The sequence below is a fragment of the Pholis gunnellus genome (assembly GCF_910591455.1).
Source record: "Pholis gunnellus genome assembly, chromosome: 14".
NCBI classification, from domain to species: domain Eukaryota; kingdom Metazoa; phylum Chordata; class Actinopteri; order Perciformes; family Pholidae; genus Pholis; species Pholis gunnellus.
The window spans coordinates 15,452,084-15,466,343 of record NC_136541.1 but is presented as its reverse complement, the minus strand read 5'-3'; the positions used below and the strand labels follow the sequence as shown (position 1 = coordinate 15,466,343).

Here is a 14,260-nt window from a genome sequence, read left to right as displayed (position 1 = left end):
TCTGTTGCCTGCCTACCTGACTGCTCATCCTGAAACTGTCTTCCACCCTGTTGTCTTGCTGCCCATTTGCCGTGTGGCTTTCATGTTTCTGTTTGTTTGCCTTTCAGTCTCTCGGCCTGGCTGTCAGTTAGCCGTGTCTATCTGTCTGTTGTCAAGACATTTCACTGACTCACAGTGACTAAGTGAGGCCTGAAGGGCTAGCTTGTTCTGACCTGACTTCAAAATAGACAGCTTGGCACGCACACCATGCACACACAACGTCGCAAAAACAGGGCTTTGCTTGTACTGCGTTAGTTCCCATGTCAGCCCCTGTTTCAGATCTGGCTTCTAATATGACTCACTGGTTACGGGACTTACGAGCGGTCGTTTGAGAACGATCATTGAAGCCCAAAGCCATAATGCGTCTGATTGTCAGTTAACAGGAACACACACAGTGGAATACAAAGCTCTGTCTTTTTGGCTCACTGATTAAAGTGCTGCTGTTGGTGCTTTGCTGATTGGTCAGACTTCAGCTAGATTTGTAATTTCAAAGCTTAAAGTCAGGGAGGGTACATACAGTCGAGGCGGCCCGACTACGTAACCAGTAGGTTGTGCAATTTAACGCCATCAAACCAATAATGCCACTTAATGACAGATGATGATACCACTTATCGTGATTTTAGACAAATGACAAAATCACACAGATAAGTGAAAACCCTCCAAGGTAACGAGTGATGTCTAGCCCCAGTCATAAATAAAACATGCCAGCGTTTGAGGATCTGGGCAAGTGTGGATCTGCTCTTTGGAGGCCTAGATTCCCTGGCAAAATTCCCAGAGGCAAAGGAAGGAAGGGGGGGGGGGGGGCATGAACTATGGGATGGACTGAGAGACTTGTCTGTGCTTTGATCTTATGACCGAGGCAGAGAGTGTCAGTCATAGTCACATAAGCACCGAACTATGATCAGATCATCCAACGCTTAAAACGTATCTGACTCATTATTGAGGATTGTGGAAGATCGGATTGAGGATTCGACGACCTCTCTATCTGGCTTGGAAAACGATTCGATGGGAGTGGCATGGGTGTGTGCTTGTGGGTTGAGAGCTGCTGATTGACGGCCTTTTATGAGGCCCTTTGTACTGTGACAGCAGAGAGAAAAAACATTAAATAGTAGAATTACGTCCAAGTCCTCCATCAAATGTGTCATTTGTCTTCTATTAAAAAAGGATTTCTGTTCATTTCTATCCAAAGATTGAGAGTGAGAACAGACTGTTCATGCTTTCTGTGGAGTGGAAGCTAGGAGCATCAATCTTAGCCGACAGCTTGTAAATGTAGGAGGTCTAAGTGGTTTAATTATCATTATTATTATTATTAATGTTTAATAGTCCCTACAACCCTCTATAAAGAGATAATTGCGCACGACCAGTCAATCTATTACTCTGTATTTCGTAAATGCAAACTATGAGATTCGCAGGTTAAGAATGTGATTTTGCACAGTGCATAAAATGCACCTTTCTGTTTATTGTGCATTGTGCAATTTCAGGAATTCATCGTGTGTCAATGAGTGTGAGAACAAGGAGATGAGCCTGAGCGAGTCAAAGGTCTTGGCAGGTAACAGCTGTGCCTGCAACTCTGTTGCAATACTGCGGGAAAGTTGTATTCATTAGTTTATGAACTGGCAGAAAGGTATTAGATTGAAATGTTACAACCAGTTGTTAAATCATCCGGCAGGATGTTGTATATTTGATATTTAAGGCTTAAAAGAGACTTGCATGCTCATGTTTCAGTATAATATTGAACACTTTTGTGGCTGCTTCTCAGGCAAAGTTAGCAATCTTAAGACATGACTTTAGGGATTGGAAAGTAGTAATGGGGATTTCATGTGGTGTCCATTAGGGTGGTGGGGGGGGGGGGGGGGGGGGGGGGGATCGATTAATTTAAGAATCAAGATCTCATCTTCTGAATTGAGAACCAGTCATCCTGTACACCAAGTCGAAGCCGTGTCAAGCATTATTGTGGAATTTCTTAACAAATTGCACAAAAAAATATATATTTTTAATTGTTTTTCTGTGAAATATAAAGGCACCAAACCTAGGTCTATGTTATGTTTATGTACATATGGTATTACAGCCAGTTTTGTATAACTTGAGCTTGTTATTCCTCAAGTCAGTGAGAATATAGAAATACTTAAAACCTATTTATTTGTGCAAGTTTAGCAGGAATAAAAGTTACCTTTTGCTTTTTTGTCACTTTTTTCTGCTGTTTGGTGCTGAGCAGGTAGAGCACCGCGGGGTTTAAGCCTTTTCATGCCTGTAGAGTTTTAAGAGAGCAATAAGAGTGAAGCAAAATACTGACATTTGCTATAACGCTCACTAGGTAAATATGGATTATAGCCGGTTGAATTCATAGTGAAAATAGTTGACGGTCACTAAATCATTCGGTTCCAAACCCTTTCCCCTTCTTTACCCTTCCCAGGGTTTGTTCTCTCTTTATCTTTCTTAGTGTATCTTTGGTTCCTCTGTGAAAGCATTTCATCCTCTCTGCTTTTTCCTTCACACCGCCCCGGCTCTTTTATCTGCTCACCTTCACATTTCTCTCCTACGTACGTGTCTCTCTCAGCTGTATCACCCACCAGCCTCCGTGTCCGTGTCTCTGACTCAGTCCCGGCTGAATGTGTTCGGAGCTCTTGTTGCTTTGACAGGCTCTGACAACAGCAGGTCAGCTTCTATCTATCAGCCTCTCCACCTCTCAGCAGCACAAGGCGGAGTTGAACTGGCTCCTTTGTTTGTTCTTTCACCGTCAGGAGACAGCCCTGCCTCAAAGGGAAGCTCGCACACTTGTAGGAGTCAAGGCATGAGCTCTCGCACAAATACCTGCAAACAGGCACAGGATCTGTGCTGTACCGGCTCTCCTTTTCTTTGGCTGTCTCACCCCTTTCACGCATACAATTGGGGCAATTTTACATGTCAACATCAGTCTTGAAAAGGAACTCGTCGCAGCTTTTCCGCAAATATTGCTCTGGTAATTTGTCTAGTCAGGACCTTGAAACATGTCTAAGCTATGTGGCTCTTTAGCTGCTAAATAGCTGTTGAATGCTCGATTGGTACAATTTTAAATTCATGTGGAGCGTTGACAGAATAGTGGGGAGCTGAGGGGGAGGGGGGGGGGGGCTTTTCCCCACCGCCAGCAATGGTCAGCAATCAAACTGGAGAGATAAACATAAAAAAACTGAAATAAATTCCTCAATTAGGCAAACTCTGAGAACAGACAATGCTCTTTTTTTATGCTGTCATTATTTTGGCAATTCGGCCTGCTGCGAATCTATTCCCGACAGTTTTTCCTCCGTGAGAAAACTTTCAATGTCAAAAAGTCTGACTGTCTCATGGATGTTTGAAGTCAGCAATGTTACAGGTTTATCATGTGAAAAGGGCTTCTGTCGTTCACTCCTCATCCTCCCTCCATCTCCATGAGGTTTTGTAGACTTCGTCACATGCGGTTACACGGGAGGCAGGAGCGCCCACGTCCACGTCATGTGACAGGATGTTCTGCCTCATGTGTGTCAACTGTTGACGCTTCCTGTCAAAGACCATCGCCGGATCGTCAGTGGAAAACTCACACCCACACAAACACACACACACACGCAAACACACACACACTCCAAACCAACACTCCACATTCTTCCACACGCAGAAATGAGGTCAGCTCTCTGGCCCTTTTATTTTGAGATGGCCTACAATACAGTATGTCTAAGATATGGTTCAGATACACAACAGCAGGATAACTTTCTTCAGAGTAACTGTTTCACTGACTTTTTCCACTCCGTCTCCCTTTTTTTTTTTTTTGGGAGATTCGGCAAGTCAGTAAAAACACAGACGAGCTCAAGTTAAGACATGCCTGTGACAGGCAGGGTGGGTTATTGGGTGTAACTACAGTGTGTGTCTGTGCAGTATTTTGTTGGATGTGTTATTCTTGTTAAGTCTGACTAAATTACATTCTGCTGCATTTCAGGTCAGTCTGAATTAATGTCAGTCAACAGACAAGTGAACAAAAAAAAAAGAAATGGTGGGAATGGAATGAAAAGAGTGGAGATGACACTGAAAAAGGCCAGGACATGAACGGGCAAGTAGGCAGGCCGGGTTGGGAAGCTACAAAACCACATCAGCCTCCTTTGACAGCACTGTGACTGTACCTGCTAAGTGAATGGGACAGGCCTTCCAACATTCAAAGCAGCTGGCTCTCACACTCAGTGTTTATTCTGAGCCGGAAGGAGAAGGAGGTGGGACGAAGAGTAAATGCAGTTGTGCGCATTCGTGTGTGTCCATGTCACTCTGTGTCTGTCTTACCAGAGTGGGCAGTCAAACATCTTTATTGGGGCGACAGCTTCCTCATTTGAAAAAGCTGTTGTAATCCATCTTCAGATCCCACAGCTTTTGTCCCCGCGCAAATGTTGCATCGTCGTTTAATGTTGCACGTATAGGGCCTCCAAACGAGGAACATAATGAAGTTTTGGTTTAGGTCGTCTCTCTTGCTCGCCCACTCACAATCTCTTTCTCTCTTCTAACGTTGGTAATTGCAGTCGCTAATCCATTTCAGTATGTAAACAATGACACTTTCACTGTTGTTCTCCAGTCTGACGTTCCAGCATCTGGTTCACATCTGTTACTATGGCAGATGATATAAACAGGGACACAATTCATCATAATTGTAGTCACTTTTGGGTTCCTCATACTGAAGCTATTTGGTTTTTACTTTGAAAGGTCGCACCTTCTGAATGAGACTGATTAAGGAGCTGAATAATTGTATTAGCATTTCTTTAACATGGCAATATACGTGTTGTATTTTTCCTTTAGGATAGGAGGGCAACAGAAAACTGAACTGTGCATTAACATGAGCACACAGTTATGGTCAAATTAAACAAACTCTTAGGTGGTCATAAACATATGTAGGGGCAACATCCCATCTCATCCCGTCCTGTCCTTTGCTATACTCTGCTTCCCCTATTTTTCTCTGCTCCATTTGTTAACACAGACTGACCACTGAGTTAATCACAGCCAGAGCTATTTAACTCTAACCAAGTAATCTTCTCTCCATGACCCACATCATTACATCATCCCTTTAGTCATTCCAGCCCATTAAAATGAGTCTGATTCAAGTCACGTGAGCATCTTGTTTCGGGTGACAGTTGAGAGCAATATTCACTGGCCGCTCAGGTAGTCAGTTAGAAAATGTGGGCGCTTGAAGAAGGCAGCATGGAGATCAGCCGGCCTCAGTAGTTATGTGTTATTAATGTGTTGTGCGGCCGCCGCCTCGTCTGGCTCGAGGAAGCTATTTATGTGACTTTCTGGTTGGCTCACATTACCAGACTGGTGAGCATTGAGGGTCTAGGTTAAAGCCTGGGTCGCCCGTAGGTCGCTCTGTGTGTGTGTGTGTGTGTGATAGTTAGGAGGGTGGTAGCTCTTATTCAGCCTGTATTAAGCATTTGTTTGTGTAATGTCAGTGTGCACAGTTGGTGGATGAGACATGTAAAGCTCAGTTGCCAAATAGCCCTGTTACTTTTCACCTGTTTAAACCCTAATCCACTGCTCAAGTGTGGGTGTGTGAGCCTGTGCGTGATTCCTGGTGTCCATGGGTGTTTTCCTTGGCACTGGCAATAATCCACCTCGCTGTGGACTCACACACGCACACACACTCTCATCAATGACTGGATTAGGCTGCTAATCTCTCAGATCCCACAGCATGTGTGCACGTGCAAACACACACACACACACACACACACACACACACACACACACACACACACACACACACACACACACACACACACTGTACACTGGTTTGAAACAGTGTCAGTTATGCAACGGCAATCTTAACCAGGAGCCATTCGTTATGTGTGTCAGCATATGAGCGTGGTCGCAGTTATGCCATTTTGTCAAATGTGCCTCAGTAAAAGTATGGAGATTTGCCAACTGTTAACATGTAATGCGCCCTAAATTCCTCTATGCATACTTCTCCAAAGCTTTAGTGACAGCAGTGTCAGAATGCAAAAATACAGCCAGAGCTGTTGGCTAGTTAGGTTCACTGTGAAGTCTAGCATTAATTCCTGTCTTCTTTATTAATACGACGGTGGTCTTATTAATAAAATGCTACTACAATGCTAGTCTTGGTTTGCTGGTCGGGCCGAGTTCAGGTTGTGTGCTTAGTTTAAAAAAAATGTATTTGTAGAGCAAGATTAAGCAGAATTCAATACACTGGTTAACTCCAGGTAAAAATCTCTTTTATCCTCACAATCTTTGGCCCAATGTCGAACCCAAGAACAGTTAACACACAGTAGTCAGGGTGTAGAATGCAAGAAAGAGCAGATCAAAAAATAAGTCATATGTGTCCATAGATAGGTCTAACAGGCTAGACAATGTTTACATATAGACAGTCACACCTATGAGCAATGGGCATTTTCTCTGAGTCTCCGGTCTACTTGAGCTGTGTGCAAACTCAGTGCAAAAACAGACAAGATCATTTTTTTTTTTCAACTTTAGTGTTAACTGTTGTGCCACAGTGGTAATTGTTGTCATCTTAACAATGAATTAAATACACACTGTGCTTTAAGGCACAATGACAAAAAAAAAGAATATTCTATATTCCAATTTTCCACCGTACCAACGTGAAGGACAAAGAAACTGAGGTTTTGAATAAGCTGTGCACACATGGAGGCATGCTGAAAACCCTCCATGAACACACTGAATAGTCAAAGTCTGAATTGCCCTGCTCAATCAGCATAACACCTGCACAGGTTAACATTTTCCTGAATTGACGGAACTAATGTAGCTTCAAAACTCGTCACAGGCGGGAAATTGTCTGAAAGGACAAAATAAACGGCTACAATGGCCGCGCATTATGTTGTGAGACGGTGTTTATTTTTTCTTATCTTGTTTTTTAGTACCCCTGGACCAGAAAGAAAGAAACCTTTACACTAAATAGTGACACAGCGATGGCGACATGCCTGAACAAGGCCAGCATTTTGACTTCTGCTGTTTAGTTCACAGACTCCCAGACAAATGACGGAGACGCTTTTGGCTTTGAGTCATTCTTAATTTCCTGTTGCCCTCTCCTCTCTCTGCGTTTCCCACCATCTCTAAAAGCTGCTGACTGTCAGTCTCTCCCATGCTTTATCACAGTGTGCACGACCCTATTCTGCCTTCCCAGATTACTGTTTAATAGGAGCCTTCCTCCCTGGTGAACAGTGATAAGCTAATGGTTCGGGAATTGCTCACCATTAAGCAGCCGTGTCCATCAAAAGAAAAAGGAGAGAAACGGTGGGCGACTGTTATGGAGGTGAATAGTTTCCCTAATTTTGCCCCCACGCACACATTAATTGTTGGGTGGGTGGGTGGCTTATGCATGTGTGTAATTTTAGGAGAGGCCAGATAATTGGCTTGTTATCCTCCGTGCTGATTGGCTTCCCAGAAAGTGGCTGATTAATGCAGAACACCTACTCTGCCAATTTGAATAATTTTGAATAGATCATTTAATTTTGAGCAGATCTTGTTTGTGTGGATTTTGTTTCATCTCTGTGCGCCACCTGCGCAGTTTAAACTCTGCACTTCACCGTCTCTTGCGAGACATGAACAGCACTATTATGATGACCGTACTTTTCAAAGTTCATCATGCATTCCGTGAAGTTTATCCAGACTGCAGAAACAATAGAGACAGGAAATGGCGAGAGCAGGCTGGAAATTGGTTAAGGCAAGAGTAACCCTCTAATGTACGAGGAGTGGTCTTGTGGTATGTAAAGAAAACATGTTTTTTTTAGCTATCTCTAAGAGCAGAAAATAGGATGTCTGGTATTGTAAGCACAGAAAATTGGACGTCTCAAGCATTAGCATTAGCGGCGCTCTCTGTTATGGCCCTTTAGATGCCTCTGTTGGAGCCTCCCACTAAAACAGCTCCTCTCCAGATTGAGCTGGCCTCCTCTGCTGATTACTCTAGTATCCTCCGGCTATTAGACTGAACGTGTGTTTGTGTGTGTGTGTGTGTGTGTGTGTGTGTGTGAAAGAGAGAGGGAGATAATGAACGAGTGTAAGTGTAAAAGCGAGAGCTATGTCTGGTTGTTAAGGATACATTTCCTCTACACTTGATCGAAAGTGGCTTACTGTTGCTCTCACCCAAATAGAAACACACACAGATTTACACCAACACACACACACCCACACACACACACACACACACACACACTGCAGTTTACTGAGTCAAATGGAGGGGACTGCCCTGTTTGTAACATTATCCGACTGTTAGGTTAGTCAACTGGAAACGCGATGCTCTTTTACAGGTGACCTTTTCTGCTGTGCGGCAGATGTGTGTCCAGGACCTTGCGTTGCGTGTGTGTTTAAAACTGCACATGTGCGTGTCCAATCAGCAGATGTTGTGAGTGTTACAGAGAAAACCACTACATTTTTATTAATATATGAAATGGACCCTCTGAAGAGGCTGTTCCTGCCTGGCTGCACGTGGAAGCCTCACACCTCTTACTATCCATGTTTGTGTGTGTGTGTGTGTGAGCGTGTTGTGCTTTTTAAGTGTGTATTCTTTGCACAGATGTCCTTCAAATGGCAGGCAGCGAGCAGATCGCACTGGAAGAAATGGCCACAGGCCCGTAATACACATGGACACTAAAACCAGTCCCAGGCATTTAAACGGTTGTCCCAGGGGCTGACGGATAGCTGCTGACCCCTGATAGCGCTGTATGCCGTTCCTCCATCAAGCTTCTCTCTCACTCTTCCTATCCTGCCTCTCCCTTTTTCCATTTCTTTGTACTCTCGTCGTCACTCTCTCACCCCCTCATTCAATGTCTTCGTCCTCTCACCGACGCGCACGAATCACACAGACTTGCGCACAAGTGCCCTTCTCCAGGTCCACAAACTCTCTCTCTCTCTCTCTCTCTCTCTCCCTTGGCGTGTGGATGGGTGACAGCATGACCAGTGAGAGGGTGCTGAGAGATGCTCAATGTCACCTTCTCCTCCCATCCAGGCAGCCCGTCCTCCACTATTCGCTTTCAAAGAGGAAAATCGCCTTTAATTGCTTCTCTCGGTCAAGATGAGGCACTTAAAGGAAAGTTGCGGAAACTTTGTTGGCATATGATCAGTGAAGTACGTGTAAAGTACAGCTGAGATCGCAAAGGGGCTACGCAGCAGTGATTATCTTAGCCTACAACTACAGTGAACGAGGCTGAAATGCATGCTTGTAATCGTTGAGCCCACGCACGCCATTAATGATGAAAGGGATGGGGATCAATCTTATCGATGGCGGCACTGTGCCTTCAGACTTACCCCTCAGCGGAAGCTTTACCAGGTGCATGTTAATAACAGCATGAGGGACATTAAATCATTAATCCTGTACGTATGTGTGTCCACTGCGTTTGTATATGCCTTTGTGCAGGCTATGTAAAGCACACTTTTGGGACAATGATGCAGACATACAGTAAACAATGTCGAGACTTCCCAGTCACAATATTAGAATGTGTAAACTGCAAAGCTTTGATGATTAAATTGAGGCTTAGACCTAAGCCTATTCATTCTATTAATAAAGGAGAGAACAGGGCCAAAGTTCTTGCAATGCTTTACTGTACATGAGAAAGCATTGTGTGTTTAGTATGTTGCAGACATATATGTACATTTTCTTTGATGTGTATTTATTCTAAATCTAAACCTGAAAAGTTTAAAATGTTGCAGCAACGATAGGTTTAGTCACTGTGTTAATTTCTTTTTAAATGTATGACAATGGCCTGGACACCCCCATATAAAGATTTGTCATGGCTGTGACACTGAAAAGCAGAAAATAGAAAAATCCAAAAATAATTCCAAGTTAGATGCTGATCAAAATGCTGTAAGTGGCCTTATTCCCTAATTATTCACAAGATGAGACAAACCAGACATGATGGTTACGTTTAGGGTCTGTGTGTGTGCGTATGTTTGAGTGAACCAACAGAGTTAGAATGCTCGTCACTGCAGGGCCTTTGGGTGGGAGGGTGGACTCAGTGAGATTCAGTTAGGTGTTTCTTCCATGGAGGGAGTAACACAATCAGGATGGAAATACTACAACCTGCACTCTATCTATAAACACTGCTTAACGCAAAGTGCAACCAGTGGCACGCTGATATCAAATAACAAAGGAGATGTTAGCTTCTGTAATACAGACTATGGACTACTCAGTCACACAAACTGTTCGTCTTATCACCTGTAAATGTGGCACTCCTATTTGAAGCAGGCATCCTATGATCACATATGATTCTGATAGTCGGGGTTAGCGGCATTAATCCTCCGTCGTTTAAGAAATTCTTATCAACTGTGTGATGGACATTTGGTTAAATGGAGTAGAGAAATCAACCCGGAGCAAAAGAAAAAATGTGTGTGTGTGTGTTTTATGGCTGTGGGGAAGGCCTAGGGGGACACAACAATTAAATGCTCCTTAATATTTATTCAAGCTTACTCCCTCATATGAACAACAGCACGAGAGCAAAAAGGCCCAAAACATGGTTGCCATCCTATCTGCATACTTGCTACAGCCGTTTTGATGTTTGTCCGTACTCTTTTGTCTCTGTGCGTGCATCAGAAGCTTTAATTAAATTAAAGAAAGAAGTGACTTTAGTGACTTTAGAAGGCCAACAGAATCCTTCTTTCCTCTTTCCCACCACGCCTCAATGTGATTCGTTGTGCCCTGCTCTACATAGTGCCTTATTTTCACAATCCTTGTGAGCTTCTGTGTTTCCCATTGGATTCATATTATGTGTTGTTAGTTGCGTTGATGTGGAAAATAGTGTTTCCGTCTTATGTAATTTCATTTTTTTTTCATTTCAGCTGCAGCTTGACTGCCGTTTTAACCGACTTTGACAGCCCTTGTTTAAATTCTTTCACATGGTGTTTATTTGCGTGTGTGTATACTCACACGCACAATCCGAGCTCACAGATCCTTTACACTCGCCTGAGTTTCTGTATCTGTGTGTGTCTGTCTGTGCAGGCACGTGTTTTCAAATGCATGCACGTCAATGTGTGTCAGGAATGCTCATTAAAATTGCATGGGAGATGATGCTGTACTCCTGCTCCAGTGCTCCCATTTCCACAGAGTTCTCCACATCTTGCCAGGTAATCAGGCGGGCGGACACATTCAGCGCCTTCCACCTCGACTGCCAACAGGCTGGTTTTAAGGCCATAAAAACAGCCACTGCTGCTAATTCTCCCGCTCATGTTCATGTTCAGCGCGGAGTATTTTGTACAGCAGCAACATAGGAACTATCAATCTCAGTTTTGTTGAGTGCTGACTGAATTGATGGAACCTGTAATTGATAATGCCATGTTTTTTTTTTTGTCCCTATCCTTTCTCCTCCTCTGCATCCACCTGTCCTCCTTCTAGGGGAGCACCTGCGCATCTGCCCCCAGGGTTACACCTGCTGCACCAGTGGCATGGAGGACAGCTTGGCCACGCTGAGCCGCAGGGAGATGGAGGGACTACTCAAAGAGGCCGGCCGATCCTTACAGACCTCACTCACTGGACAGTACAAGGCCTTCGATGGTGAGTCTGTGTATTCACGATAAGTGTGTGACTGAGTGAGGGAATGAGACGGAGGGAGTCAAACTTTTTGACATATACTGTACAAGGACACAGTTTCTGGTTGTCTTTTTTGTGTCAGTGTTGATAGAACAGTACCATTGTCTTTCCGGCTGTGCTGTTCTTATTTCACATACCCAGCCCACACAAAAGTGCAGACATACACCGACACACAGTCTGACAAGAAGTGTAAGAGATAAGTTTTATCATAAAGTCCACTGATTGATGAAGAACATTGATCTACTGTCACGTTTCAACAGCAGAGGCTGGTAATGCCTTGCAGTGGTGTTGTCAGAATGCCAAGTCAATACTTGAGAGGACTTGATACATATATTCCTCAAATAAGGCTTTATTATGGGCAGAAATAAGTGTCAATAGAAACTGAATTCAAATCATTTATATTTGAACTTCTGAACTTGATTGATTAAATAAAAACAAAATTGAATCACATCATTTGAAAATGAATTTATTCGTTTCCAATGAACTTGAAACTAAATGTAATATTATGAATATGAATTCAGTTGCTCTGTAACTGTATTTGACCCTCAACTCTACATGCACATTCTGTTCCCATAATTCAAATTCAGTTCATTAAGACACACATCCGGTCGTTGAGGAAGAGCAATTGAGTGCAGCTTTACAGAGCTCCGGTCCCTGGACGCTTTGATAGTCTGTTTATTGGATTAAATTCAAAGTGGAAACAAGAAAAACAACTCATATTTTCATTTAATCTAACATACGACTACTGCAGGAGAGAGAGAGAGGAGAGCAGGCAACATCTCCGGAGGCGGACCGTCATTTAGCGGCTGTGTCTCATAACACATTGCAGTTTCTATTTTAAATGATGTTAACATTTTCTAGTGTTGTGATAACGTATGTAGAGCAAGAGTCTGAATGATTAAATCTACTCTGCACCATAGCAAAGTATTGTTTTAGCGCTTAATAATACGAACTGAAGCATTGCAGGACTTATTTGCAGCGCTCCGAGTGTGGGTGAAGACGAATGAGAGAGACAAAGAAGGAGAGAGAGGAGAGAGGGATTTTCAATCTTAGCACATTGGCGCACCAAGGCAATTATTTGTGTCTAATGACCTGCTCCAGTTAATAGAAGGGTGTCTCTGTGCTCCGCTTGTTCCCCCTCGGCCAGTCGGTGACAATGGATCTGTCAGCCGGGGCTCTGAGTTTGGCTAGTTAGCCTGACCTTTTCAGATTACAGTGATTAGTGGCAGAGTGACATTTCTTTACTCTTCTTCTATCGCTGTCTTACTTTCTCATAGTCCCGCCCTATCACTCAGGGGGCGGTTGGCTGTGCCAAAGCGATACAGTCACCCTGCCAAGTACAAACATAAACACACAGACACACACACACACACACACACACACACACACACACACAAACCTGGCCAGGACATACACATTATCTCCATGTTAGTTTATGTCATCCTACAATTCTTGAGCTTTCACAATTTCTCAGGAAAACACCTCATTTAGCACAGCGTGCCTGTAAACAACACAGACTACAGACACACACTTTCAGGCATTCAGCTCCAACCTCTAAACATTCTAATGATGTAAATCCAAAAAACGCGTAGTTCAATACACAGAGACACACACAGAGACACACAACACCATCATGGTAACTTGCGTTGCCTCAGAATGAAGTCATTTGTAGCTGTTTTGTGTTCCTGTGTGCTCAGAGTTTATGTTCTGTGTGTTGCTCGTCCGTCCATTCCATTCTAATGAACCTGATATCTTTGGAACTCCTCAAGGGAATTTCTTCAAATTCAGGCACAAACATCCACAAAGGGACAAACCTCCATTTTGACTTTTTTCCCTCATCCTCCCCTTCATGACTGCCTCCATCACTGTCCAGTTCCAACATGATCACCTAGCTAGCCTTCCTTAACAGCGCGTTGAGTCGCTGGCTTCCAAGCCTTGATGCCACCAGCCAGGCGGCACGCCCACCAAGTCTCCAAGTAAAGACAACAGTCACTGGAAGTTATTCCCTGGAATCATACATCTCAATGTAGTCATAACTTCCATTTCGCCATAAAAATTACACTTAATACCTTTTATTGAATCTCTTCAAAGTCTTCACTGCATATACAGTATTATAAGACATGGATGTAAACTGCTACTTGACTGGTTGGCGGAGGCATACGACCGGGAGACGGTAAATCTACCGCCTAAAGTCCCTGTTTCTTGTGTCCCCTTATCTCACCCCAATCAGCATCAGACGGGGATGGCAGAGCTGACAGAGGGAGGAGAGAAATATATGTGTGCTGAGACCTTGAGGTCTTAAAACCATCTGTTGTTGACGGTGTCCTCGGAAGGCAAGAGCTGAGCCATAGACTGGGGTTAATTGGACCATAACGTGTTACATTTGCTGCCACATGATCGGCGAAATTTTGTGAGGATCCACCCATTGTTACAAAAGACATCCTTTTGTTATCCTTAGCTGTGGAAAAGGGAAAAAGTCAAAGATGATGTACTTCTGTTTCAGGGTTTAACCATTTCAGAAGTAGTTTGGTTGTTGAATCTTATAAACATATTAAGTGAGGCTGATGATTCCTAACCACGTCCAGAGCAGAATTTCTTTACGTTTTTTTTTTTTATGGCTGAAAGCGAGTTCAGTGACATTGTACCATGCTGCCAGTCCCTGCACATCTGGCTGTGTTTAGCAGGGTG

At 43.6% G+C, this 14,260-nt stretch overlaps 1 protein-coding gene across 1 annotated transcript in view; it reads left to right on the top strand.

Annotated features, from left to right (window-relative positions):
• Nucleotides 1-14,260, top strand: part of gpc1b (glypican 1b) — a 62,403-nt gene that overhangs the window by 23,261 nt on the left and 24,882 nt on the right. The window contains exon 3 of the mRNA XM_079173159.1: nucleotides 11,378-11,536. Coding sequence (XP_079029285.1) covers nucleotides 11,378-11,536 — 159 coding nt within the window. The remainder of the gene's footprint in view (nucleotides 1-11,377; nucleotides 11,537-14,260) is intronic.